This window comes from Schistocerca piceifrons, chromosome 1, assembly GCF_021461385.2.
Source record: "Schistocerca piceifrons isolate TAMUIC-IGC-003096 chromosome 1, iqSchPice1.1, whole genome shotgun sequence".
NCBI classification, from domain to species: Eukaryota; Metazoa; Arthropoda; class Insecta; order Orthoptera; family Acrididae; genus Schistocerca; species Schistocerca piceifrons.
In genome coordinates, this window is record NC_060138.1 from 855,249,438 (window position 1) to 855,275,378 (window position 25,941).

At 37.7% G+C, this 25,941-nt stretch overlaps 1 protein-coding gene across 2 annotated transcripts in view; it reads right to left on the reverse strand.

The window, feature by feature from the left end:
- LOC124715699 (GATOR complex protein NPRL2-like) overlaps positions 1-25,941 on the reverse strand; it is a 110,215-nt gene that overhangs the window by 11,395 nt on the left and 72,879 nt on the right. For both annotated transcript variants that reach the window (XM_047243116.1, XM_047243115.1), the window contains 3 exons: positions 6,208-6,305; positions 3,982-4,112; positions 3,711-3,880 (listed from right to left, as the gene is read on the reverse strand). In XM_047243116.1, the coding sequence (XP_047099072.1) occupies positions 3,711-3,880; positions 3,982-4,112; positions 6,208-6,305 (399 nt within the window). The remainder of the gene's footprint in view (positions 1-3,710; positions 3,881-3,981; positions 4,113-6,207; positions 6,306-25,941) is intronic.

A 25,941-nucleotide genomic window follows, 5' to 3' on the forward strand; every position in this document is an offset into this window, starting at 1 on the left:
TGCCATTTGTGGAGAGGCTTGTGTGCCTCAGTGATACAGATAGCCGTACCGTAGGTGCAACCACAACGGAGGGGTATCTGTTGAGAGGCCAGACAAACATGTGGTTCCTGAAGAGGAGCAGCAGAATTTTCAGTACTTGCAAGGGTAAAAGTCTGGATGATTGACTGTTGACTGATCTGGCCTTATAACACTAACCAAAATGGCCTTGCTGTGCCGATACTACGAACGGCTGAAATCAAGGGGAAACGACAGCCGTAATTTTTCCCAAGGGCATGCAGCTTTACTGTATGGTTAAATGATGATAGCATACTCTTGGGTAAAATACTCCGGAGGTAAAATAGTCCCCCATTCAGATCTCCAGGCGGGGACTAGTCAGGAGGACGTCGTTATCAGGAGAAAGAAAAATGGCGTTCTACAGATCGGAGTGTGGAATGTCAGATTCCTTAATTGGGCAGGAAGGTTAGAAAATTTACAAAGGGAAATGGATAGGTTAAAGTTAGATATAGTGGGAATTAGTGAAGTTCGGTGGCACGAGGAACAAGACTCCTGGTCAGGTGAACACAGGGTTATAAATACAAAATCAAATAGGGGTAATGCAGGAGTAGTTTAATAGTGAATAGGAAAACAGGAATGTGGGTAAGCTACTACAAACAGCATAGTGAACGTATTATTATGGCCAAGACAGACATGAAGCCAATGCCTACTACAGTAGTACAAGTTTATACGTCAACTAGCTCTGCAGATGACGAAGAGATTGATGCAATGTATGATGAGATAACAGAAATTATTCAGATAGTGAAGGGAGACAAAAATTTAATAGTCATGGGTGACTGGAACTCGATAGTAGGAAAGAAAGAGAAGGAAACATAGTAGGTGAATATGGAATGGGAGTAAGGAATGAAAGAGGAAGCCGCCTGGTAGAATTTTGCACAGAGCATGACTTAATCTTATCTAACACTTGGTTCAAGAATCATAAAAGAAGGTTGTATACATAGAAGAAGCCTGGAGATACTGGAAGGTCTCAGATAGATTATGTAGTGGTAAGCCAGAGATTCAGGAACCAGGTTTTAAATTGTAAAACATTTCTAGGGGGAGATGTGGACTCTGACCACAATCTATTGGTTATGAACTGCAGATTAAAACTGAAGAAACTGCAGAAAGGTGGGCATTTGAGGAGATGGGACCTGGATAAACTGAAAGAATTAGAGATTGTAGACAGTTTCAGGGAGAGCATTAGGGAATGATTGACAAGAATGGGGGAAAGAAATACAGTAGAAGAAGAATAGGTAGCTTTGAGAGGTGAAATAGTGAATGGAGCAAAGTATAAAGTACGTAAAAAGACAAGGGCTAATAGAAATCCTTGGGTAACAGAAGAGATATTGAATTTAATTGATGAAAGGAGAGAATACAAAAATGCAGTAAATGAAGCAGGCGAAAAGGAATACAAACATCTAAAAATTAGATCGACAGGAAGTGCAAAATGGCTAAGCAGGGATGACTAGAGGACAAATGTAAGGATGTAGAGGCTTATCTCACTAGGGGTAAGATATATACTGCCTACAGGTAAATTAAAGAGACCTTTGGAGAATAGAGAACCACTTGCATGACTATCAAGAGCTCAGATGGAAACCCAGTTCTAAGCAAAGAAGGGAAAGCAGAAAGGTGGAAGGAATATATAGAGGTTCTTGAGAACAATATTATGGAAATGGAAGAGAATGTAGATAAAGATGAAATAGGAGATATGATACTGTGTGAAGAATTTGACAGAGCACTGAAGGACCTAAGTTGAAACAAGGCCCTGGGAGCAGACAACATTCCATTAGAACTACTGACAGCCTTGGGAGAGCCAGGCCAAACAAAACTCTACCGTCTAGTGAGCAAGACGTATGAAACAGGTGAAATACCCTCAGACTTCAAGAAGAATATAATAATTCCAATCCCAAAGAAAGCTGGTGTTGACAGATGTGAAAATCACCGAGCTATCAGTTTAGTAAGACATGGCTGCAATTACTAACGCAAATTCGTTACAGAGGAATGGAAAAACTGGTAGAAGCCGACCTCGGGGAAGATCAGTTTGGACTCTATAGATATGTTGGAACATGTGAGGCAATACAGACCCTACGACGTCTCTTAGAAAATAGATTAAGGAAAGGCAAACCTACGTTTCTAGCGTTTGTACACTTCGAGAAAGCTTTTGAGAATGTTGACTGGAATACTCTCTTTCAAATTCTGAAGGTGGCAGGGGTAAAATACAGGGAGCGAAAGGCTATTTACAATTTGTACAGAAACCAGATGACAGTTATAAGAGTCGAGGGACATGAAAGGGAAGCAGTGACTGGGAAGGGAGTGAGACAGGGTTGTAGCCTATTCCTGATGTTATTCAATCTGTATATTGAGCAAGAAGTAAAGTAAACAAAAGAAAAATTTGGAGTAGGAATTAAAATCCATGGAGAAGAAATAAAAACTTTGAGGTTCACCGATGACATTGTAATCCTGTCAGAGACAGCAAAGAACCTGGAAGAGCAGCTGAATGGAATGGACAGTGTCGTGAAAGTGTCGTGAAAGGGGGATATAAGATGAACATCAACAAATGCAAAACGAGAATAATGGAATGTAGTCTAATTAAATCGGGTGATGCTGCGGGAATTGGATTAGGAAATGAGACGCTTAAAGTAGTAAATGAGTTCTGCTATTTGGGGAGCAAAATAACTGATGATGGTCGAAGTAGAGAAGATATAAAATGTAGACTGGCAACGGCAAGGAAAGCGTTGCTGAAGAAGAGAAATTTGTTAACATCTAGTACAGAGTTAAGTGTCAGGAAGTCGTTTATGAAAGTATATGTATGGAGTGTAGCCATGTATGGAAGTGAAATGTGTACGATAAATAGTTTGGACAAGAAGAGAATAGAAGCTTTTGAAATGTGGTGCTACAGAAGAATGCTGAAGATTAGATGGGTAGACCACAGATTCAGAAGGTACTGGGAGATGAAGCTTGCACAGGTTAGAGTAGCATGGAAAGCTGCATCAAACCAGTCTCTGGACTGAAGACCACAACAACAACAACAACAACAACAACAACATCTTTCAGTCCTTCGGTCCTATCCAACATTGTTGTACGGGTCTGCAAAGATAGTTTTTCATATTCACTCATCACATTTGATTCAAAAGTCCATATTTCATGTCTTATGAAGGTATTGTGTTACCCTTGCTCAAATACTGAAATCTTCATAGAGGATGTTTTTGATTTTAATGTTATAATGACTCTTGTCATATGCTTTTGCAAAATGAGTGAAAATAATGCTTTTAACACTAGAACCACCAACAACAACCTCTACAAACATTTCAAGGGTTTGAACATTACTACGAAGCAACTTGCACGAGTATATTAAATGTCTTGTGCATAACAGAGTGGAATTTAGGTTTTACATAAAATACTCTCTTTAGAACAGTTCCTTACACCCCATTGAAGGGTACCTTCACAGCAATCCTTAAAATTAATGTATTGGATTATAGTCAATAATAGTGCTATGATAATACAATATTTCATCAAGTAACATGCTGTGTCTGTATTGCACTTAACATAAATTCTACATCTTTGACTTCTTTCCAATACCCAAAGACTCCTCAACCCAGGACATGTGGAACAGAAATCATGTAATGTAATGGAGCATATTAACAACATAGGTACAGTGAAATGATAGTTGCATATACCTTGTGTATTCTTCTGATAAGACCTTCCAGGACTCCGAATTGGACAAGCTTCCTCTCATTTATTTGGCGAGGATGTGGGCCGAAGCGAATGCACAAGTCTCTAATGGTTGTCCCCACATTCATACCTGCATACATCCTAAAGACATCTCTGAAGAGTGGCAGCTGCCTTACTGTCAAAAAAAAGCTTCATGATACTGAAAAACATACTTTCAACATGCTAGTTACTATACTTTACACAACAAAAATAATGTCTAACAAGAAAGCTTGTTACCTGATCGTGATACAAACTTGAGGCATCTTTCCTGAAGATCTGCATCTTCAGCCAATAACTTCAATTTTGGTGTTGCTGCATAGACATTTGAATACTGGAATATTGGTACTAATGTAACAACACCATAATATCTGGAAAAAAAGTTTCATTCGCACCATCAATGCATATAAGCTGGACATAAACCAACACCAGTAATCACATACACAAAAGTAAAATAACTGAGTGCAGTCTGCGACAGTCCCTCTACCCCACCACCTCCCAAAATTTATGTTCTCCTATGTATCTCAGAGAAGGGAGGGATGATTAACAATTTACTAAGCAAGTTCCAACTGTAATGCGGTTAACAGGAATCTTCTGTCATGGAATCATAATCATCAGACAAAATGTAGCTGCTACTAACAAGAAATGTACTTCATTCCTTCTTCACTTAATTATTTAAATTTGCAGGAATCCTCAGATTATATTTTATGTGTGATGGAGGTGTACTGAAGCCCTCTGCAATGTTTCCACAAGAATATAAAAATAAACTTAGAACACAACCAAACAAAGAAAAGTGTACATGAAAATTATCTGTGTGGTTTTTACTGTGGATTTGTAAACCTCAGTATAATTGAAAGTGATTAGTAAGAAAAAGCATTAATGAGGAAGTATACTGGGGAGGGGGGGGCTCCAAGACTACTCAAGAGAAGCCTCTGCAAAGCCTGTATCTCCACAAACATTCCATTGATGAGCCTTTTCACACACAGTAAATACAGCTATTGCTTCTCAAACTTTTATTCAGTTCTATGAATAGAGTGGGTTAGATATACTTCCTGTTCCCTAGATCCACAGTGAAGGAATCCTCAAAGATGTAGAACATGTTATCCAGCAATAAATCCTTTAGGTTGATCTTAAACTGAATAAATTAATTTACTGGTAAGCAGTAACTAGCATCCCCAGTTCCTAGAACAGGTCTCTACAGAAAATACTTGAATTCATATACTTTTGGAGTTTTAAAACTTTGACATGAATTGATGAGTCACCCCAAAATATGAACCTGCATGACATTACCAAATGAAAGTAACTGAAGTATGCTAGTATTTTTACTTATATGTCATCTATGTCTAACAACATCTCAATTTAAAAAAAGAAAAGAAATAGGGAAAAGGAAAAAAATTGTTTAAGTCTACAACAAATCTGTTGTACACTCCTATCAATTTAATTTATTGTGAAATTCTAACTGAAGAATTTAACACTGTCAGTGTCTTCTACATGTCTGTAGTCATATTTTAGATGTATGTTACACTTCATAAGTTCTGAAATGCATAAATTGTGTCTTTACAAAGGTTAGTTACAAATTTCATGAACTGATAGTTTTACAGAATACTTGATTTGTTATTTATTGAAATGAGTGTGCCATCTGCAAACAAAACAAACTTTGTGTGTGGTAATATTACTGATGATAGGTCTTTAACACACTCAAGAAAAATAAGGGCCCTGAGATGGAGCTTTTTGGGATGCCACACTGTCTCCTGTCAGAGATACACGATTTGAATAATTCTGCAACATATTTTTTTTTTACACAGAGCATAAAGTATCTTACAGTTTTTTCAAATATGTGCTAAAACTATTTACACATTAACAAACTATCTTCCTTGAATGTTTGCAGTACTGATAAAGATTTCCACATTAGCACTACATTATGTAATTGGTTACTATCTGAGATAAACAAATAAAGCAATAACCAAATGCAATTACCTAATTGGTCCTTATGACAAGAATGTTTCTCCACTCCACGCAATCTAAGTCTAACATGTGCCAAGGATAACAATGAACTAGTATTTCAGAACGTGAGTGTAACAACAAGACAGTGGTTACCATAATATAGATCTACACAAAGATACCACAGTTTGAAAAACCTGTGAGGTACTCCTTACTGCAAAACCATTAAGTCATCAGTGCCTGTTTTATGTAATCATCACCATTACCACCATACAGTACTCAATTCTCAGTTTTGCGAGTAACTCTTGGACTGGAAGGCATTAAGGTTACAGGTCTTAAATGTTGGAGCTGCAAGTTCAATGAGACAAGGAAGAGGCAGTAAATACAGTATCATTTTATTATAAGGACCATCTGCAAAGTCTTCATAAGTGATGCATTATTTCTAATTTCATTTCCTGTATATCATTCTCCAACAAAATGTTCCAAGTCCCGTGATGATTCAGAACTCTGAACAAAGTTACTTACACCAAATTTTGAACACATGCCTTAACAAGATTGTTCTCCACATCTGCTTCAGCTGCAATTTTAGCAACATGATTAAACCCGTCAATGTATGGAAGGACCTGAAATGAATCAGAACAAAAAATTGAAGATTTATTATTAGTGTAAATAAACAAGCTTGATTTAAGAAATTACTAAAAAAACAGCAAATATAACATAAAAAACTAAATTCAAAAATTTCAGCTTATTCACTTACACTTGTTGCAGTCATATGGAGATAGTGAGTCAACAAACTGAACCTACTCATGTTAGTCCCGTCAGCAGGTACATTAGACCTTACGACCTTACAAAACATTCAGATTTGTTTAAGGTGACTATAGTGTATAAATCAAAGCTTTTTGACCTCAAGGAATGTGTGTTAACTTACTTGTGAGAGGCGCAAGCGAGAGAAGGGAGAAGGGAGAAGAGAGAAGAGAGAAGAGAGAGAGAGAGAGAGAGAGAGAGAGAGAGAGAGAGAGAGAGAGAGGAGAGCATAAAGTGCAAGTTTTAGCATTATAATTCTAGTTGTACAACTTGGAAAAATGGAAGAAGTGCACGTTTTAGCACTATAATTTGAACTGTGCAACACTTCTAAGAGCATGGCCATAGTGTGGTGGTGTGGTTTATTGTTCTGCCTTTCCATTCACTTAGATAGCACTCAACTTTAGTCAAATCTTAAAACAATATGGCTTACCCTCCACTGATGTATAATGTTCTTCAGCTGAGAAAAGCTATAAAAAATCAACAGCAATACAGTGTTAACAAAGTGGATAATTAGTTAAATTTACCAGGTATGGCTGTAACTACTAAATGAAGAAAGTGGAAAACTTCTTTTCTATAGTGCCATTTTTCTGTATACATATTTGCTACCAAGTCCTTCACAGTATCAAGTTGCAGAAATGAAAAATAAATAAATAAATAAAGTGAACACAGCTTGTACTAAATATGTCACAAGTACAGCATAATCTCTCTAGTAGCCAGTTTAAGGTTCCTACTTGGACCTGATACTGAACAAACAGCACTTTTCGTTGGTCAATAAACAGTCTTTAAATACACATGGTGGTTAACAGTTTCTGAATACTCACTCAAATACTATGCAAAATGTCACATTGGGAATTACAAAGTTCACTGACTATACAGCACTCAATGCGGAATTGCTACCCTCTGGAAGAAAGCTTCACTTCTCACAAAAAAAGTAAGAAATATCCCAAATGTCACCTACATTCAATCTTTTCTGTTACAACACAATTTTCAGAAATTCACTATTACTCATATTTAACAAAATTACATGGAGCTCCAGGCGACATGGCCTATTATCACCAGAGCTAAGCATCGATGCCTCCCACCTCACATGTGAAATTTGTCTTCCCGTACCAGAGTGCATGAAAGACCTCTTCTCTGATTGGTCAAACACCACAACATTTTTCTATTTTGATTCATATACCCAGTACTCTCCCTGATTCGACCAATTCCCATTACATAGTACATTTAGATAAAATTCCATAAAAATATACTCCCAAAAAGCAAAGAAAAACAAATTTATCCCATCTTTAATAATCTGATGGATGGAAGTAAGTTTTACTTTTCTAAAATACTGAAAACTGGCTGCTTTACAATTCACATTTTTCCCCATGTGTATCAGATTCTCACACTCACTCACACTTCGTTACTCATAATTTCTATTTCACATACACGTCTCATTCATTCCCTCATTCACTCAAACTGTGTAACAGGTCAAAATAATAACACCAAACACAATGAAAATACAATTACATTTTGAAAGCTGAGAACATTATATAGTCTATACAGTTAAACAAAATATTAAACAATGGAAACCCCATGATCGAATGTAACAATATTATGAAAATGAAAGTTCATGAGCCCACACGAATTGTAAATGGTTGTGAAAACACACTTGACCTCTTAGCCACAAATAATCCTGATCTAATAGAGAGTGTCATGACAGATACAGGGATTAGTGAACACAAGGTCATTGTAGCAAGGCTCAAAACCATATCAACCAAAACTACTAAAAATACATGCAAAATATAACAGCATATAAAAATTCACGTGATGCCTTCCTAAGAGAGAGTCTCCATTCCTTCCAAGCTAATTATGTAAATGTAGACCAGATATGGTTCAAATTCAAGGATACAGTATTGACAGCAATAGATAGATTCATACCGCATAAGTTAATAAGAGACGGGTCTGATCCACCATGGTACACAAAACACGTCAGAACACTGTTGCAGAAGCAACAAAAAAAACATGCCAAATTCAGAAGAACCCAAAATCCCCAAGACTGGCTAAGTTTCACCAAAGCTTGAAATTTAGTGCATACATCAATGCGAGATGCTTTTAATAGTTTCCACAATGAAACATTGTCTCAGAATATGGTAGAGAACCCCAAAGAGATTCTGGTCATATGTAAAGTACACCAGTGGCAAAAAACAGTCAATACCATCAGTGCACGATAGCGACGGAAATGTTACCAATGATGGTGCCACTAAAGTGGAGTTACTAAATAGTTTTCCATAAATTCCTTCACGAAAGAAGATGAAGTAAATATTCCAGAATCTGAAACCAGAACAGCCGTTAGCTTGAGTGACATAAAAGTAGTAGATATCTTAGGTGTTGTGAAACAACTCAAATCACTTAAGGAAGGTAAGTCTTCCAATCGAGATGGCATACCAATCAGATTCCTTTCAGAGTATGCAGACACAATAGCGCCTTTCTTAGCAGTCATATAAAACCACTCACTTGACGAAAGCTCTGTTCCTAAGGACTGGAAAGTAGCTCAGGTCACACCAATATTCAAGAAAGGAAATAGGAGTAACCCACTGAATTACAGACCCATATCACTGACCTCAATTTCCAGTAGGATTTTGGAGCATATACTGTACTCTAACATTATGAATCACCTTGAAGAAAATTACTTATTGATACACAACCAACACGGATACAAAAAATATTTTTCTTGTGCAACACAGCTAGCTCTTTCTTACCATGAAGTAATGAGCGCTGTCGACAAAGGTTCTCAGATTGATTCCACATTCCTAGATTTCCAGAAGTCTTTTTTTGATACCGTTCCACACAAGCAACTATTAATCAAATTGCGTGCATATGGAGTATCATCTCAGTTGTGTGACTAGATTCATGATTTCCTCTCAGAGAGGTCACAGTTCATAGTGATAGGCAGAAAATCAACAAGTAGAACAGAAGTGATATCTGGTGTTCCGCAAGGTAGTGCCATAGGCCCTCTGCTGTTCCTGATTTACTTAAACGATCTAGGTGATAATATGAGCAGCCCCCTTAGATTGCTTGCAGATGATGCTGTTATTTACCATCTAGTAAAATCATCAGACGATCAATTCCAATTACAAAATGATCTAGAAAGAATTTCTGTATGGTGCGAAAAGTGGCAATTGGCACTAAACAAAGAAAAGTGTGAGGCGATCCACATGGGTACTAAAAGAAAACAGATAAATTTTGGGTATACGATAAATCACACAAATCTAAGGGCTGTCAATTCGACTAAATACCCAGGAATTACAATTACGAGTAACTTAAATTGGAAAGAACACACAGATAATATTGTGGGGAAGTCGAAACAAAGACTGCACCTTGTTGGCAGAATACTTAGAAGATGTGACAAACCCACTAAGGAGACAGCCTGCATCACATTTGTCCATCGTCTGCTGAAATATTGCTGCACAGTGTGGGATCCTTACCAGGTAGGATTGACGGAGGACGTCGAAAAAGTGCAAAGACGGGCAACTCGTTTCGTGTTATTGGGTGGCAGTCACTGAAATAAAGGCGGTTTTCTTTGCGGCAAGATCTATTTACAAAATTTCAATCACTGACTTTCTCTTCCGAATGTGAAAATATTTTGTTGACACCCACCTACATAGGGAGAAATGATCATCATAATAAAATAAGAGAAATCAGAGCTCAAACGGAAAGATTTAGGTGTTCCTTTTTCCCCACACGCCATTCGAGAGTGGAATGATAGAGAAGTAGTATGAAAATGGTTCGATGAACCCTCTGCCAGGCACTTAAGTGTGAATTGCAGAGTAACCATGTAGATGCAGATGCAGATGTACTCACCATATAGCGGAGATGCTGAGTCACAGACAGGCGCAACACAAAGTGTCACAAATAAAGCTTTTGGCCAGGAAGGCCTTTGTCATGATTTTGAGTGTCAGAACATGTTCGGTATGGCAGCAGCAGCAACCACTGAAACATATCTCACCACTTCCTAAGCACTGACGTATATGACTGCGCCACAGCAGGTGCCTCTAAACATCAGTGTTTAACAACAACAACAACAATAACAACAACAACCACCCCTGTCCCTGCCCTCAATTACATGCTCAGTTCAGCTAAAAGCCCCTGCACATGATCAAACATGTTTATCAAATTTTTTGTCTCCTATCTGCAGGTTTGTCAAACAAGCATACCAATGTACCAATAAAGTCTGTCAAATTTACCCTCACTTTTGAAGCAGCTGTTATGTATTTTGACCCTAGTGGGAATGGCTACCAACGCAGACAAAGCATTTCTCGCATTGACTTTAGCACTGTATAAGGAAGAAAAAGGAAATAAGATTCTGGTCCAGGGAATGGTTGAAATTGAGAGGTAAATATAAACATGAAAATCTAGTGAAAATTCATTACCACACTGCAACAGTGTGTGCATGATGCATGGAAGAAATGGAGAACTTTGATTTTTTTTTAAATTTTATTGCACTCCCACTTTTATGTTGTGCATGCTGTATTGATTACTGATTAAGCAACCTCTTTACCATTTTGGTAACTGCCTGTGCTCTTTTGTTTTCACCTCTATAATCTCTTGATCATAAAAATGGTTGGCAATACATCAACACAAAGAATGTCCAACACCTTGTCAAATCAACCTTGAATCAAAATTTCTCTCAAAGACACCAAAAACATCGTCTATATTTGACAAACAATCTACATCTATATCTACATCAAACAGAGCCACACACTGTCAGTTAATTTAAGAAACTAGTGATGTTTGAGAAACCGTTTAATCATTTATAGGAGCCTTCAGACCATGTAAAAATGGCATAAACTCAGGTTTTGTATCGTGGTTGCTTTTAATTGTTGTTATGGGAATCACTCATCCTCTTGTTAGCATTCAGCCCCAAACAGATGGAATCTTTTCATTGCTCATCCATTTCTGCACTTGTTGGTAGGTACTAAAAGAATGATACCAGGTGATATCTTGAGTATGTGTCAGTTTTGCAAGGTGGAATTTAAGTTTTGCCACAGCTGTAGAGAATTGTCAACAGAGAACATCATTTATTGTATGTCTATTCATATCTCTACCACTGAAAATTATTTCGAGCAGTTAATTCATGATCCCGAGTGTATAGTACATGGTTGTGAAAACACACTTGATCTCTTAGCAGTAATTAACCCAAAGTTAATAACAAGCATCAAAACGGATACAGGGATTAGTAAACACAGCATTGTCATAGCGAGATTGAATGTTGTAGCCCCCAAATGCTCCAAAAATAAACAAAAAACATACCTATTCAAAAAAGCAGCTAAAAATTCATTTGACGCCTTCCTGAAAGACAATCTCCACTCCCTCCAAATTAACAAGATAAGTGTAGACCCCAGATGTGGCCTGAATCCAAATAAATAGTATCAGCAGCAATTGAGATATTTATACCAAATAAATTAACAAACAACAGAGCTGATCCTCCTTGATACACAAAACAGGTCAGAAGACTGTTGCAGAAACAACGAAACATGCCAAATTCAAACAGACACAAAATCTCCAATATTGGTGGTCTTCTACAGAAACTCTAAATTCAGCACAGCCTTCAGTGTGAGATGCTTATAATAGTTTACACAATGAAACTTTGTTTGTTTTGAAACCTGGCAGAAAATCCAAAGCAATTCTGGTTGTATGTGAAGTATACTAGCAGCAAGACACAATCAATGCCTTCTCTGTGTGATAGCAATTGAGATACTATCAAAGACAGTGCTGCCAAAGCAGAGTTACTAAACACAGCCTTCCGAAATTCCTTCACCAAAGAAGCCAAAGTAAATATTCCAGAATTCGAATGAAGAACAACTGCCAACATGAGTAACGTAGAAGTAGATATCCTCAGAGTAGTGAGACAACTTAATAAAAGTAAGTCTTCTGGTCCAGAATGTATACCAGTTAGGTTCCTTTCAGAGTATGCTAATGTAATAGCTCCATACTTAACAATAATATACAACCATTCACTCGACGAAAGATCTGTACTCAAAGACTGGAAAGTTGCACAGGTCACACCAATATTCAAGAAAGGTTGTAGGAGTAATCCATTAAATTACAGGCCCATATCACTAACATCAATATGCAGCACATATTTTGGAACATACACTGTGTTCAAACATTATGAGTTACCTAGAGGAAAATGGCCAATGGACACACAGTCAACACGGATTTAGAAAACAATGTTCTTGGGAAACACAACTAGCTCTTGACTCGCACAAAATGTTGAGTGCTATCGATATGGGACTTCAAATTGATTCCATATTTCTGGGTTTCCGGAAGACTGCTGACCCTGTACCGCACAAGTGGCTTGCAGTGAAATTGCATGCCTATGGAATATTGTCTCAGTTATGTGACTGGATTCATGATTTTCTGTCAGAGAGGTCATAGTTCATAGTAATTGACAGAAAGTCATCGAGTAAAATAGGGGTGATTTCTGGCATTCCCAAAGATAGTGTTATAGGCCCTTTGCTGTTCCTTATCTATATAAACGATTTGGGAGACAATATGAGCAGCCATCTTAGGTTGTTTGCAGACGACACTGTCATTTATCGACTAGTAAAGTAATGAGAAGATCAAAACAGATTGCAAAATGATTTAGAAAAGATATCTGTATGGTGTGAAAATTGCCAGTTGACTGTAAGTAAAAAAAGTGTGAGGTCATCCACACGAGTGCTAAAAAGAATCCATTAAACTTTGGTTACCTGAAAAATCAGTCAAATCAAAACGTCATAAATTCAACTAAATACTTAGGAATTACAAATATGAACAACTTAAATTGGAAGGAACAGACATAAAATGCTGTGGGGAAGGCTAACCAAAGACTGTGTGCTTTATTGGCAGTACACTTAGAAAATGTAACAGATCTACTAAGGAGACTGCCTACACTATGCTTGTCCACCCTCTTCTAATATACCGCTGTGCGGTGTGGGATCCTTACCAGATAGGACTGACAGAGTACATCGAAAAAGTTCAAAGAAGGACAGCACATTTCATATTATCAAAAAATAGAGGAGAGAGAGTCACTGAAATGATACAGGATTTGGAATGGACATCATTAAAACAAAGGTGTTTTTCATTGCAGAGGAATCTTCTCAGGAAATTCCAATCACCAACCACAGAAAGATATAGGTGTTCATTCTTTCCGTGCACTATACAAGATTGGAATTACAGAGAATTGTGAATGTGCTTCAATGAACCCTCTACCAGGCACTTAATGTGATTTGCAGAGTGTCCATATAGAAGTCTATGAAGTAGATGTAGAATGTGACAAGAAACCTCCCCCCTGCTTCATAAACTTGGTATGCTGTTGCATCTAACTGTTTGAGAACGGCAACTAAGTCATACAGGGAAGGGCTCTCTGATAAAATAGTGCTGACATTCATCTTCTCTTTTGTAACACTACAGAAATCAACAGCCTTTGATACAGTAGTGTTCTTCATCGTCATTACCATCATCATCTCCTGTTGCTTGCTTAACCATCATGTTCTCTGCCGCAGTTTAAGCCAACAGAACTGAAACGAAGTTCCTTTTGTTGGGGTTGTTGGATGAAAAATTTTATGTGACAATTTAATGGTTTTTGTTGTGAAGAAGACACATTTTGTAGATGAGTGCAATAAAGTCTAGTGAGATCATTCTACTGTTTTCGTAGCAGATATTCCACACAGATCATGCACAGTAACTCTAACATGACTGTTGTTGTCTTAGTCCATACAGCTGTAGTAGAAGTTATTCAGGGTCAAGTACTGTACATTTTTGTTTACCAAGGTCCACTGTTTGCACTGGAGTGAACATTGATATATACTGACCATTAGAGGCACAAATTTTAAAATTTTAAAATTTAAGTTTTAAAAAGACATAAAATTTGAGTTATAATTCTTTTATGATAATTGGAGAAATTTGCCGTTTCTTTGGAACCCTTTATCTTGGCACATATGTGGTATAAAAATAAGTTTTACCACACAAACTGTAGGAAATTTAACGTCCTACAAGAAATGTAAAAGTGTGTTTTGCAGTAGAGTGTAAGAGAAAAAAATATGTTGTTGTTGTTGTTGTTGTTGTGGTCTTCAGTCCTCAGACTGGTTTAATGCAGCTCTCCATGCTACTCTATCCTGTACAAGCCTCTTCATCTCCCAATACCTACCGCAACCTACATCCTTCTGAATCTGCTTAGTGTATTCATCTCTTGGTCTCCCTCTATGATTTTTTACCCTCCACGCTGCCCTTCAATACTAAATTGGTGATCCCTTGATGCCTCAGAACATGTCCTACCAACCGATCCCTTCTTCTAGTTAAGTTGTGCCACAAATTCTTCTCCCCAATCTTATTCAATACTTCCCCATTAGTTATGTGATCTACCCATCTAATCTTCAGCATTCTTCTGTAGCACCACATTTCGAAAGCTTCTATTCTCTTGTTGTCTAAACTATTTATCGTCCATGTTTCACTTCCATACATGACTACACTCCATACAAATACTTTCAGAAATGACTTCCTGACACTTAAATCTATACTCGATGTTAACAAATTTCTCTTCTTCAGAAACGCTTTCCTTGCCATTGCCAGTCTACATTTTATATCCTCTCTACTTCGACCATCATCAGTTATTTTGCTCCCCAAATAGCAAAACTCCTTTACTACTTTAAGTGTCTCATTTCCTAATCTAATTCCCTCAGCATCACCCGACTTAATTCAACTACATTCCATTATCCTCGTTTTGCTTTTGTTGATGTTCATCCTATATCCCCCCTTCAAGACACTATCCATTCCGTTCAACTGCTCTTCCAAGTCCTTTGCTGTCTCTGACAGAATTACAATGTCATCGGCGAACCTCAAAGTTCGAATTTCTTCTCCATGGATTTTAATACCTACTCCGAATTTTTCTTTTGTTTCCTTCACTGCTTGCTCAATATACAGATTGAATAACATCGGGGATAGGCTACAGCCCTGTCTCACTCCCTTTCCAACCACTGCTTCCCTTTCATGCCCCTCGATTCTTATAACTGCCATGTGGTTTCTGTACAAATTGTAAATAGCCTTTCGCTCCCTGTATTTTACCCCTGCCACCTATAGAATTTGAAAGAGAGTATTCCAGTCAACATTGTCAAAAGCTTTCTCTAAGTCTACAAATGCTAGAAACGTAGGTTTGCCCTTCCTTAATTTAGCTTCTAAGATGAGTCGTATGGTCAGTATTGCCTCACGTGTTCCAACATATCTACAGAATCCAAACTGATCTTCCCCGAGGTCGGCTTCTACCAGTTTTTCCATTCGTCTGTAACGAATTCGCGTTAGTATTTTGCAGCTGTGACTTATTAAACTGATAGTTCGGTAATTTTCACATCTGCCAACACCTGCTTTCTTTGGGATTGGAATTATTATATTCTTCTTGAAGTCTGAGGGTATTTCACCTGTCTCATACATCTTGCTCACCAGATGGTAAGAGTTTTGTCATGACTGGCTCTCCCAAGGCCATCAGTAGTTCTAATGGAATGTTGTCTACTCCTGGGGCCTTGTTTCGACTCAGGTCTTTCAGTGCTCTGTCAAACTCTTCACGCAGTATCATATCTCCCATTTCATCTTCATCTACATCCTCTTCCATTTCCATAATATTGTCCTCAAGTACATCGCCCTTGTATAGACCTTCTATATACTACTTCCACCTTTCTGCTTTCCCTTCTTTGCTTAGAACTGGGTTTCCATCTGAGCTCTTGATGTTCATGCATGTGGTTCTCTTATCTCCAAAGGTTTCTTTAATTTTCCTGTAAGCAGTATCTATCTTACCCCTAGTGAGATAAACCTCTACATCCTTACATTTGTCCTCTAGCCATCCCTGCTTAGCCATTTTGCACTTCCTGTCTGTTATATCCTAGCCAGTAATGCCACCCGAGCCCGCTGCCAAAAGGTTGGCAGCATCAAAGTCCGGACGCCGTCCGCATAAGCAGCGCCAGCGAGACAGCAAATCGCCGCAAGTCTGCGCGCGCCACCGCTGGCTTCTGGCTTCTTAAGCGCTGGAGTCGCGAGCGCTAGGACAGTTCTGTATTCGCCGCTCAGTTGTATACTCGCCACCGAATTGTGTACTTGCTAGTCAGTTGTGTGTTCATCGCAGCAGAGTTGTTGTTTGTCGTCAGCCGACGCTGACCTAGCCACTCCGACTCGAACTAGACAGATTTCTGTAGACACGGAGTTCACCACTGTGTTTCTGTATCTTCGTTAATAAAGATAAGTACCGACTTTTATTTAATCAGAGTGTTTGGGTTTTCATCTTTCTGTTCACTGTTCCAGCAGACCGGTCGGCCCGCTATTAAAAGTGTGGGGTGACTTCGTAAGCCGTTTCTACCGCAAATTGTTTGTCGCTACGAACACCGCCACAAAACTGTCGATCTCATTTTTGAGACGTTTGTATTCCTTTTTGCCTGCTTCATTTACTGCATTTGTATATTTTCTCCTTTCATCAATTAAATTCAATATTTCTTCTGGTACCCAAGTATTTCTACTAGCCCTCGTCTTTTTACCTACTTGATCCTCTGCTGCCTTCACTACTTCATCCCTCAAAGCTACCCATTCTTCTTCTACTGTATTTCTTTCCCCCATTCCAGTCAATTGTTCCCTTATGCTCTCCATGAAACTCTGTACAACCTCTGGTTCTTTCAGTTTATCCAGGTCCCATCTCCTTACATTCCCACCTTTTTGCAGTTTCTTCAGTTTTAATCTACAGGTCATAACCAATAGATTGTGGTCAGAGACCACATCTGCCCCTGGAAATGTCTTACAATTTAAAACCTGGTTCCTAAATCTCTGTCTTACTATTAGATAATCTATCTGAAACCTGTCAGTTTCTCCAGGCTTCTTCCATGTATACAGCCTTCTTTTATGATTGTTGAATCAAGTGTTAGCTATGATTAAGTTGTGCTCTGTGCAAAATTCTACCAGGCGGCTTCCTCTTTCATTTCTTAGCCCCAATCCATATTCACCTACTACATTTCCTTCTCTCCCTTTTCCTACTACCGAATTCCAGTCACCCATGACTATTAAATTTTTGTCACCCTTCACTATCTGAATAATTTCTTTTATTTCATCATACATTTCTTCAATTTCTTCGTCATCTGCAGAGCTAGTTGGCATATAATCTTGTACTACTTTAGTAGGCGTGGGCTTCGTATCTATCTTGGCCACAATAATGCGTTCACTATGCTGTTTGTAGTAGCTTACCCGCATTCCTATTTTCCTATTCATTATTAAACCTACTCCTGCATTACCCCTATTTGGTTTTGTGTTTATAACCCTGTAGTCACCTGACCAGAAGTCTTGTTCCTCTTGCCACCAAACTTCACTAATTCCCACTATATCTAACTTGAACCTATCCATTTCCCTTTTTAAATTTTCTAACCTACCTGCCCTATTAAGAGATCTGACATTCCACGCTCCGATCCGTAGAACGCCAGTTTTCTTTCTCCTGATAATGATATCCTCTTGAGTAGTCCCCGCCTGGAGATCTGAATGGGGGACTATTTTACCTCCGGAATATTTTACCCAAGAGTATGCCATCATCATTTAATCATACAGTAAAGCTGCATGCCCTCGGGAAAAATTACGGCTGTAGTTTCCCCTTGCTTTCAGCCGTTCGCAGTGCCAGCACAGCAAGGCCATTTTGGTTAGTGTTACAAGGCCAGATCAGTCAATCATCCAGACTGTTGCCCTTGCAACTACTGAAAAGGCTGCTGCCCCTCTTCGGGAACCACACGTTTGTCTGGCCCCTCAACAGATACCCCTCCATTGTGGTCGCACCTACGGTATGGCTATCTGTATCGCTGAGGCACGCAAGCCTCCCCACCAACGGCAAGGTCCACAGTTCATGGGGGGGGGGGGGGGGGGGCACATCATATACATATAGGCAACAAATTTAAGAAAGTGCCAAAATTTCATTGTTTTCTCAGTTCCCTCAAAGGTTTTTGATGTCCAAAACTTGGACTCTATACTATAGACCACTTACACACAACATACTAACAGTTCAGAAAATATCTGTCCCCTGGACTATATAGCTGAGCATGTTGCGAGAATGGAAGGCGGATAAATCTGCACAGCACATCAATGACCATTGGTCTTGCACACCACCCAGTGGAGTACAGTTTCTAGGAGATTTTCCAGACTTAACAGGCAAATGCTACAAGCCTGGTCTCCGATTTCCACTTCAGAAAATATAACACACTAACAGGTGAAAGACAGAGAACAGAGTTTACTCAATTCACAGACAGACTGCACATATAATGACCCTTCCTTAACTGATATCTGTGTGAAAGGAAGAGCAGCCAGTCACAGAGATAAAGTAAATGTGTCAAAACCATGAAAAATGGGCCATGTATGATGGAACAAATGCTAGGAAAGAGCGAGTCAACAAGCTGAATAATCAAAACTCACACGTTTTAGAAGACAGACAGGAAAAATGCAGAAAATAAAGATTTTTCACCTCTGCAAAACAAATAATGCAAAAAAAAACATAATTAATTCATTATTAATACTATCAACAATGACATTTATCTCCACCACCATCACTATTATTATAATTATAATGGCTGCTTCTACTGTTAACAACAACAACAACAAAAACAACAACAACAACATTTTTTGTTGCTTACAGACTGTTGCAAACCTTTGCACCTGACATAATATCAATCGCATACAAAGTGGCAGCTGCTGTGTAAGAGCACAAGAGCTTTTGAAGACACTAACTTTCAACATCTTGAGGATTTATTGATTTTTTTTTATTTGAATGCTCTTAAATGTAAATAGAGGTCACAATCTGAAAGAGAACAGCACTTCTATCGCGCTACTGCTCCTCTATACTCTGTGAAACTTGGCAACAGGGTCGCAAGCACACCTTCAGTTGTGCTCATTTTAGGGGGCTTCTGCACATGGGCAACTCACATGATGTAATTTCCTTATGGGCCAAATGTGTACGGATTTGATAAACAGTGTGCATGGGTCACAATGTGCAGAGCTAGACCTTGCCACTCAACTAGATGTTTACATCAGTGCCACCAAGTGGTAGCACACTGTGGCAGGCTTTTATCTCTGTTTGCTCGGCATAAATCCTACTATACAAATATTTACTATTAAAAACAGTCTTTATCACAATTTACTTATTACGGTGACTGGTTTCGACCACTACTGTGGTCATCTTCAGACCGATGAGTAAGAACCTCCTCCTGCTGAGTAGTGATTCTCCAGTAGTAAATATTTCTAACACATTGATCACTGTCACTCCCATAATGTATTCAAAACTAACTACTAACCAATGATAAGATGCTCTTCACAAGGGAAACTTTGTATCACACCCCTCTCAGATTTAGTGGTAAGAGAGCTCAGTGGACAGCCTGTCGAAAACTAAACATACATCAAGCATGAAAACATGAAGAAGGCGTACTGAACTGTGAAGAAAAATTAAATAAAATAAAATAGAAACATAAATAGTGAATGGTCCAAGGTCAAGAAGTGGAATACACAGCAGCCTGAAAGAGCAACAGTGTCATGGTTGAGTAGGTATGGTGTTGGACTACCAACCAGGTGACTCATGTTCAAATCTCCCTCGTGCAAAATTGTCTTTTTTCTGCTGTTCGCTGTATTCCAATTTGGGTCTGTGTCACGACATAATGTCCATTTGCAACAGTGAGGTGTAAGGCAGGGAACTAAAATGACAGTTGTTTCTGCTCACCTACTCTATTAACAGCTGATAGGAAGTGGCTTTCGAATGGGAACTGCAAATGTTCAATAACAAGGGGACAAGTCAACCAAACCCTCCACAGGAAAACACATTTGGTGTGTCATACATTAGTGACAGAATGTGTGTCATATGATATGAATCTCTTATTGACGCACCTAATTTGTAAACCTGGAAGTGAGTGAGATATGCCTCCTCGACCGATTAGGTGTTTGTATGAACATAAATGTGGTCACTCGCAAGGACATGTTTGTCACATAAGCTGCTACAAATGAATGCAACAGTTCCACAATCACAGAGTTTCTCTGTGCTCCGTCAAAACATATGTTTTTAACGTTTTTGAAGCTGCAATCCGTTTTGGATGTTTTGACTCTTGAATTCCTTTGTTGCAACATAGAGTTCACACCCATTTATTTGTTGTTTTCATTTCTCTGAGATGTCTATTTGGTAACTCACCACCTTTCACTATTCATCACATTTACTTGTGACAGTAATGTTTTCTTACCACATGACTCATATTCTGTAACCAATGTATAGTGTGACAGTGGCCAACACTACAGAATGAGAAGAAACATTAAATGACTGGACGGACAGTTCATAATGTTGTGAAAAAATAATAAAATACAATAAAAATAAATGGCACTAGGAAGCTTTGAATACAGCTCATGCAGTTTACAGTCCAACACTGTGACCACTTAACCACAATGTAATGGCTGTTTAACTTGTTTAGATATTGTACTTGTTAAGCTTGGACTGTTCACTGTTTGTATTTTGCCTTTTTTTCAGTTTAGTACACTTCCCTTTTTCCATGCTTGATCTGTGTTCAGTTTTTGATGAGCTATCCACTGGGCCATCTTACCACTAAATCTGAGGGGGGTGTGATGGGGAGTTTCCCTGTCAGGTATGTTAAAAGTTGTACTGACAGCAAACCTATTTTGTGGGTTTTTGAATGAGTTATATTAAGTTAAGAATTTTATCATCTAATAATCCATTTGAGGTGCTGAGAATTCTAAGTGCCTAAAGCATATCACAGTTGAGTGTGAGATTGTAGCATTTAGTCATGCTTCTGAAATCCATTGATCTTACGGTGAGTCATGCTTATCTCTGCTGTAGATCCACACAGCATATTTGAAAATTCACGAAAAGCTCTATCATTGGTTTCTTTGATATTCACTTAAATGTAGACTGATGGTGGCATGTTTAGGCCCTTATGGGTCTCAGTGCCTGATTTGTATCTAGTCAAGTGACCATGTTGACATACATTATTGCTAGAGTTTAATCATTTCTGGCTTTTGTGTGCAGTGTGAACACAAGCTATGTTGAATCTATTTTAAATACTAACAGAAAGGAAAAGCTGTGAGGATGGGTCATGAGATGTGCTTAGGTAGCTCAGTCAGTAGAGCACTTGCCCGTGAAAGAAAAAGGCAGCAAGTTCGAGTCTCAATCCGGCACACAGCTGTGATCTGCCAGGAAGTTTCATATCAGCGCACACTCTGCTGTAGAGTGAAAATCTCATTCTGAGAGCAAAAAAGGAAATTACTACGTAAAGTTGGCTGCAAATTAGCTAGGGCCTCCGAGAACAGATCCTTTGATTGAGAGAGTGACGAAATCAAAATAAGCGCGACTACAACCCAACATTTAACAAGGAAGTGTACAGTTATCACTATTTGTTGCATAAGTGGAGCAAAAGAATATCTGATTTCCAGCCCAGAAGTAAATTCGTGACCTAATATGTCTCTTAGGGATCTAGTACATTTGTCCCCCCCCCTAAAAAAAAGCACAAAAACTGCCACTTACACAAAAATGTGAAATGGAGAGTTGCAAAAGCTTACACATTATTTCATTACACCCTAAACTGTACTTAATTATGTACAAAATAACAAAACTCCACAAAAGCAATTCTTTCTTTTGTCAGATAAGTTATTCATATTATTATTATTTCTTCTTTCTCTTCTCAGATGTTTTGTCTGGTCACAAATGGAAAGTGACGCGGACCTTGATCAAGCACGACTTCCTTTTAACTGTACGGTATACGTTACATTGCATTTAGGAACTTTCGGGTAATTGAACATGTATCAATAATTACAGATTTCTGTAGTTGTACATATAAGTTTATATGTAGCTGTATTGCATTGATGTACTGGTGGATATTGTGTGGTATGACTCCTGTACTTGATAGTACAATTGGTATAATGTCAACTTTATCCTGATGCCACATGTCCTTGACTTCCTCAGCCAGTTGGATGTATTTTTCAATTTTTTCTCCTGTTTTCTTCTGTATATTTTTGTATTGGGTATGGATATTTCAATTAGTTGTGTTAATTTCTTCTTTTTATTGGTGAGTATGATGTCAGGTTTGTTATGTGGTGTTGTTTTATCTGTTATAATGGTTCTGTTCCAGTATAATTTGTATTCATCGTTCTCCAGTACGTTTTGTGGTGCATACTTGTATGTGGGAATGTGTTGTTTTATTAGTTTTCTTGTATGGCAAGTTGTTGATGTATTATTTTTGCTACATTGTCATGTCTTCTGGGGTATTCTGTATTTGCTAGTATTGTACATCCGCTTGTGATGTGATCTACTGTTTCTATTTGTTGTTTGCAAAGTCTGCATTTATCTGTTGTGGTATTGGGATCTTTAATAATATGCTTGCTGTAATATCTGGTGTTTATTGTTTGACCCTGTATTGCAATCATGAATCCTTCCGTCTCACTGTATATATTGCCTTTTCTTAGCCATGTGTTGGATGCGTCTTTATCGATGTGTGGCTGTGTTAGATGATACGGGTGCTTGCCATGTAGTGTTTTCTTTTTCCAATTTACTTTCTTTATGTCTGTTGATGTTATGTGATCTAAAGAGTTGTAGAAGTGATTATGAAATTGCAGTGGTGTAGCCGATGTATTTATATAAATGATTGCTTTGTGTATTTTGCTAGTTTCTGCTCATTCTATAAAGAATTTTCTTAAATTGTCTACCTGTCCATAATGTAGGTTTTTTATGTCGAAAAATCCCCTTCCTCCTTCCTTTCTGCTTAACGTGAATCTTTCTGTTGCTGAATGTATGTGATGTATTCTATATTTGTGCCATTGTGATCGTGTAAGTGTATTGAGTGCTTCTAGGTCTGTGTTACTCCATTTCACTACTCCAAATGAGTAGGTCAATATTGGTATAGCATAAGTATTTATAGCTTTTGTCTTGTTTCTTGCTGTCAATTCTGTTTTCAGTATTTTTGTTAGTCTTTGTCTATATATTTCTTTTAATTCTTCTTTAATATTTGTATTATCTATTCCTATTTTTTTGTCTGTATCCTAGATATTTATAGGCATCTGTTTTTTCCATCGCTTCTATGGAGTCGCTGTGGTTATCCAATATGTAATCTTCTTGTTTAGTGTGTTTTCCCTTGACTATGCTATTTTTCTTACATTTGTCTGTTCCAAAAGCCATATTTATATCATTGTTGAATGCTTCTGTTATCTTTAGTAATTGGTGAGTTGTTGTTTGGTTGCTGCCAGTAGTTTTAGATCATCCATGTATAGCAAATGTGTGATTTTGTGTGGGTATGTTCCAGTAATATTATATCCATAATTTGTATTATTTATCATGTTGGATAGTGGGTTCAGAGCAAGACAGAACCAGAAAGGACTTAATGAGTCTCCTTGGTATATTCCACGCTTAATCTGTATTGGCTGTGATGTGATATTATTTGAATTTGTTTGGATATTAAGTGTGGTTTTCCAATTTTTCATTACTATGTTTAGGAACAGTATCAATTTAGGATCTACTTTGTATATTTCCAATATCTGTAGCAACCATGAGTGGGGTACACTATCAAAAGCTTTTTAGTAATCAATGTATGCGTAGTGCAGCGACCTTTGTTTAGTTTTAGCTTGATATGTCACCTCTGTATCTATTACCAGTTGCTCTTTACATCCTTGTGCTCCTTTGCAGCAGCCTTTTTGTTCTTCATTTATAATTTTGTTCTGTGTTGTATGTGTCATTAATTTCTGTTTAATGACAAGTTAATATTTTGTATATTGTTGATAGGCATGTTATGGGGCAATATTTTGCTGGGTTTGCTGTGTCTGCTTGATCTTTAGGTTTCAGATAAGTTATTCCTTGTGTAAGTGTAACAGGGAATACGTATGGGTCTGCAATGTAACTGTTAAATAATTTAGTTAGATGTGAATGTGTTGAGGTGAAATTCTTTAGCCAGAAATATGCTATTTTATCATTTCCAGGGGCTTTCCAATTGTGCGTAGAATTAATTGCTCGGGTGACTTCATGTTGCAAAATTATCACTTCAGGCATTTGTGGTATCATCTTGTATGTGTCTGTTTCTGCTCATATCGACCGTGCATGTCTATTATGTTGTACCGGATTTGATCATATGTTGCTCCAAAAGTGTTCCATGTCTGTCATGTTTGGTGGATTGTCTATTTTAATTTGTGTGTTATCTATTGTCTGGTAAATTTTCTTTTGGTTTGTGTTGAATGTTTGGTTTTGTTTCCTTCTATTTTCACTTTTTTTTGTATCTTCTAAGTTGTTTGGCCAATGCTTGTAATTTCTGCTTTTTTCATCTAATTGCTCTATCGCTTCTTGTTGCGAGATTTTACCTAACCTTTTTCGTTTTTTGTCTGATATTTCATTTCTTATAAACTGTGTTAGCTGTCCGATGTCTTTTCTCAGTTTTTCTATTCTGATCTGTAGCCTGTGTTGCCATGCTGGTTTTGTGGGTTTCTTCTGTGTGTTGGTTGGTTCTGATCTCTGCCTAGTGTGTATATTTAGTGTAGTGAGTGCTCCTACATAAACCAGTAGTTGTACTCTTCCATAGTTGTATTTTCATTTATTTTGTTGTGTATGATTGTGTTGATAGTTGTTGTTGTTGTTTCAACTTGTGGGTTATTTGGTGGTCTATGCAAGAATGGTCTAATGTCTGTATTTGTGTCTTTGTATTCTATATATGTCAACTGAAATTTTTCTTCTATATCTAACATGTGTGTCACTTCATGTTCTATTTGTGCTTGTTCTGGTGGCTGTCTTAAGATTTCGTTTTTTTCTGATTGTTTAATTGATGCGTGTTGTTCTTTGTTTGATTGCTCTAGGATGTTTGAGTCCATTACTGTATTTTCTTCTTCTTCTGATTGCACATTATTTTGTTCCAGTATTTGTTGTACTTGTTGTTTGATGTTTTCTAATTCTGTCTGGGGTATCCTGTTATTTTTGATTATTACATGGATCTGATCAGCTAGTCGTTGTTCTGTTAAAAATTTTAATTCTGGGTATCTGGTAATAAATTTTGTGTATACTTGTGATCTGTATCCAGTTGTGTTGGTTCCTAAGTTTGTTGTTTGGTAATAACAGAACATGAGGTGTCGGTTAACTTCATCTGATCATCTCATCCTCTGCCTTTGTTTTCCTTCTATTATTATTATTATTATTATTATTATTATTATTATTATTATTATTATTATTATTACTAATGTTGTTATTATTATTGGCAGTGGCTGTAGTTGTAAATTTGTTGATAAGCGTAACTGTTATACAGCATACGATATTAATTTCATGCTCTCAAACTGATCTGATAAGAATCTCAGTAAATTAGCTTACTATGCCTACTTTCATTCACTGCTTTCATATGGCATCATGTTCTGGGGTAATTCATCGTTGAGTAGAAAAGTATTCATTGCTCAAAAACGTGTAATCAGAATAAT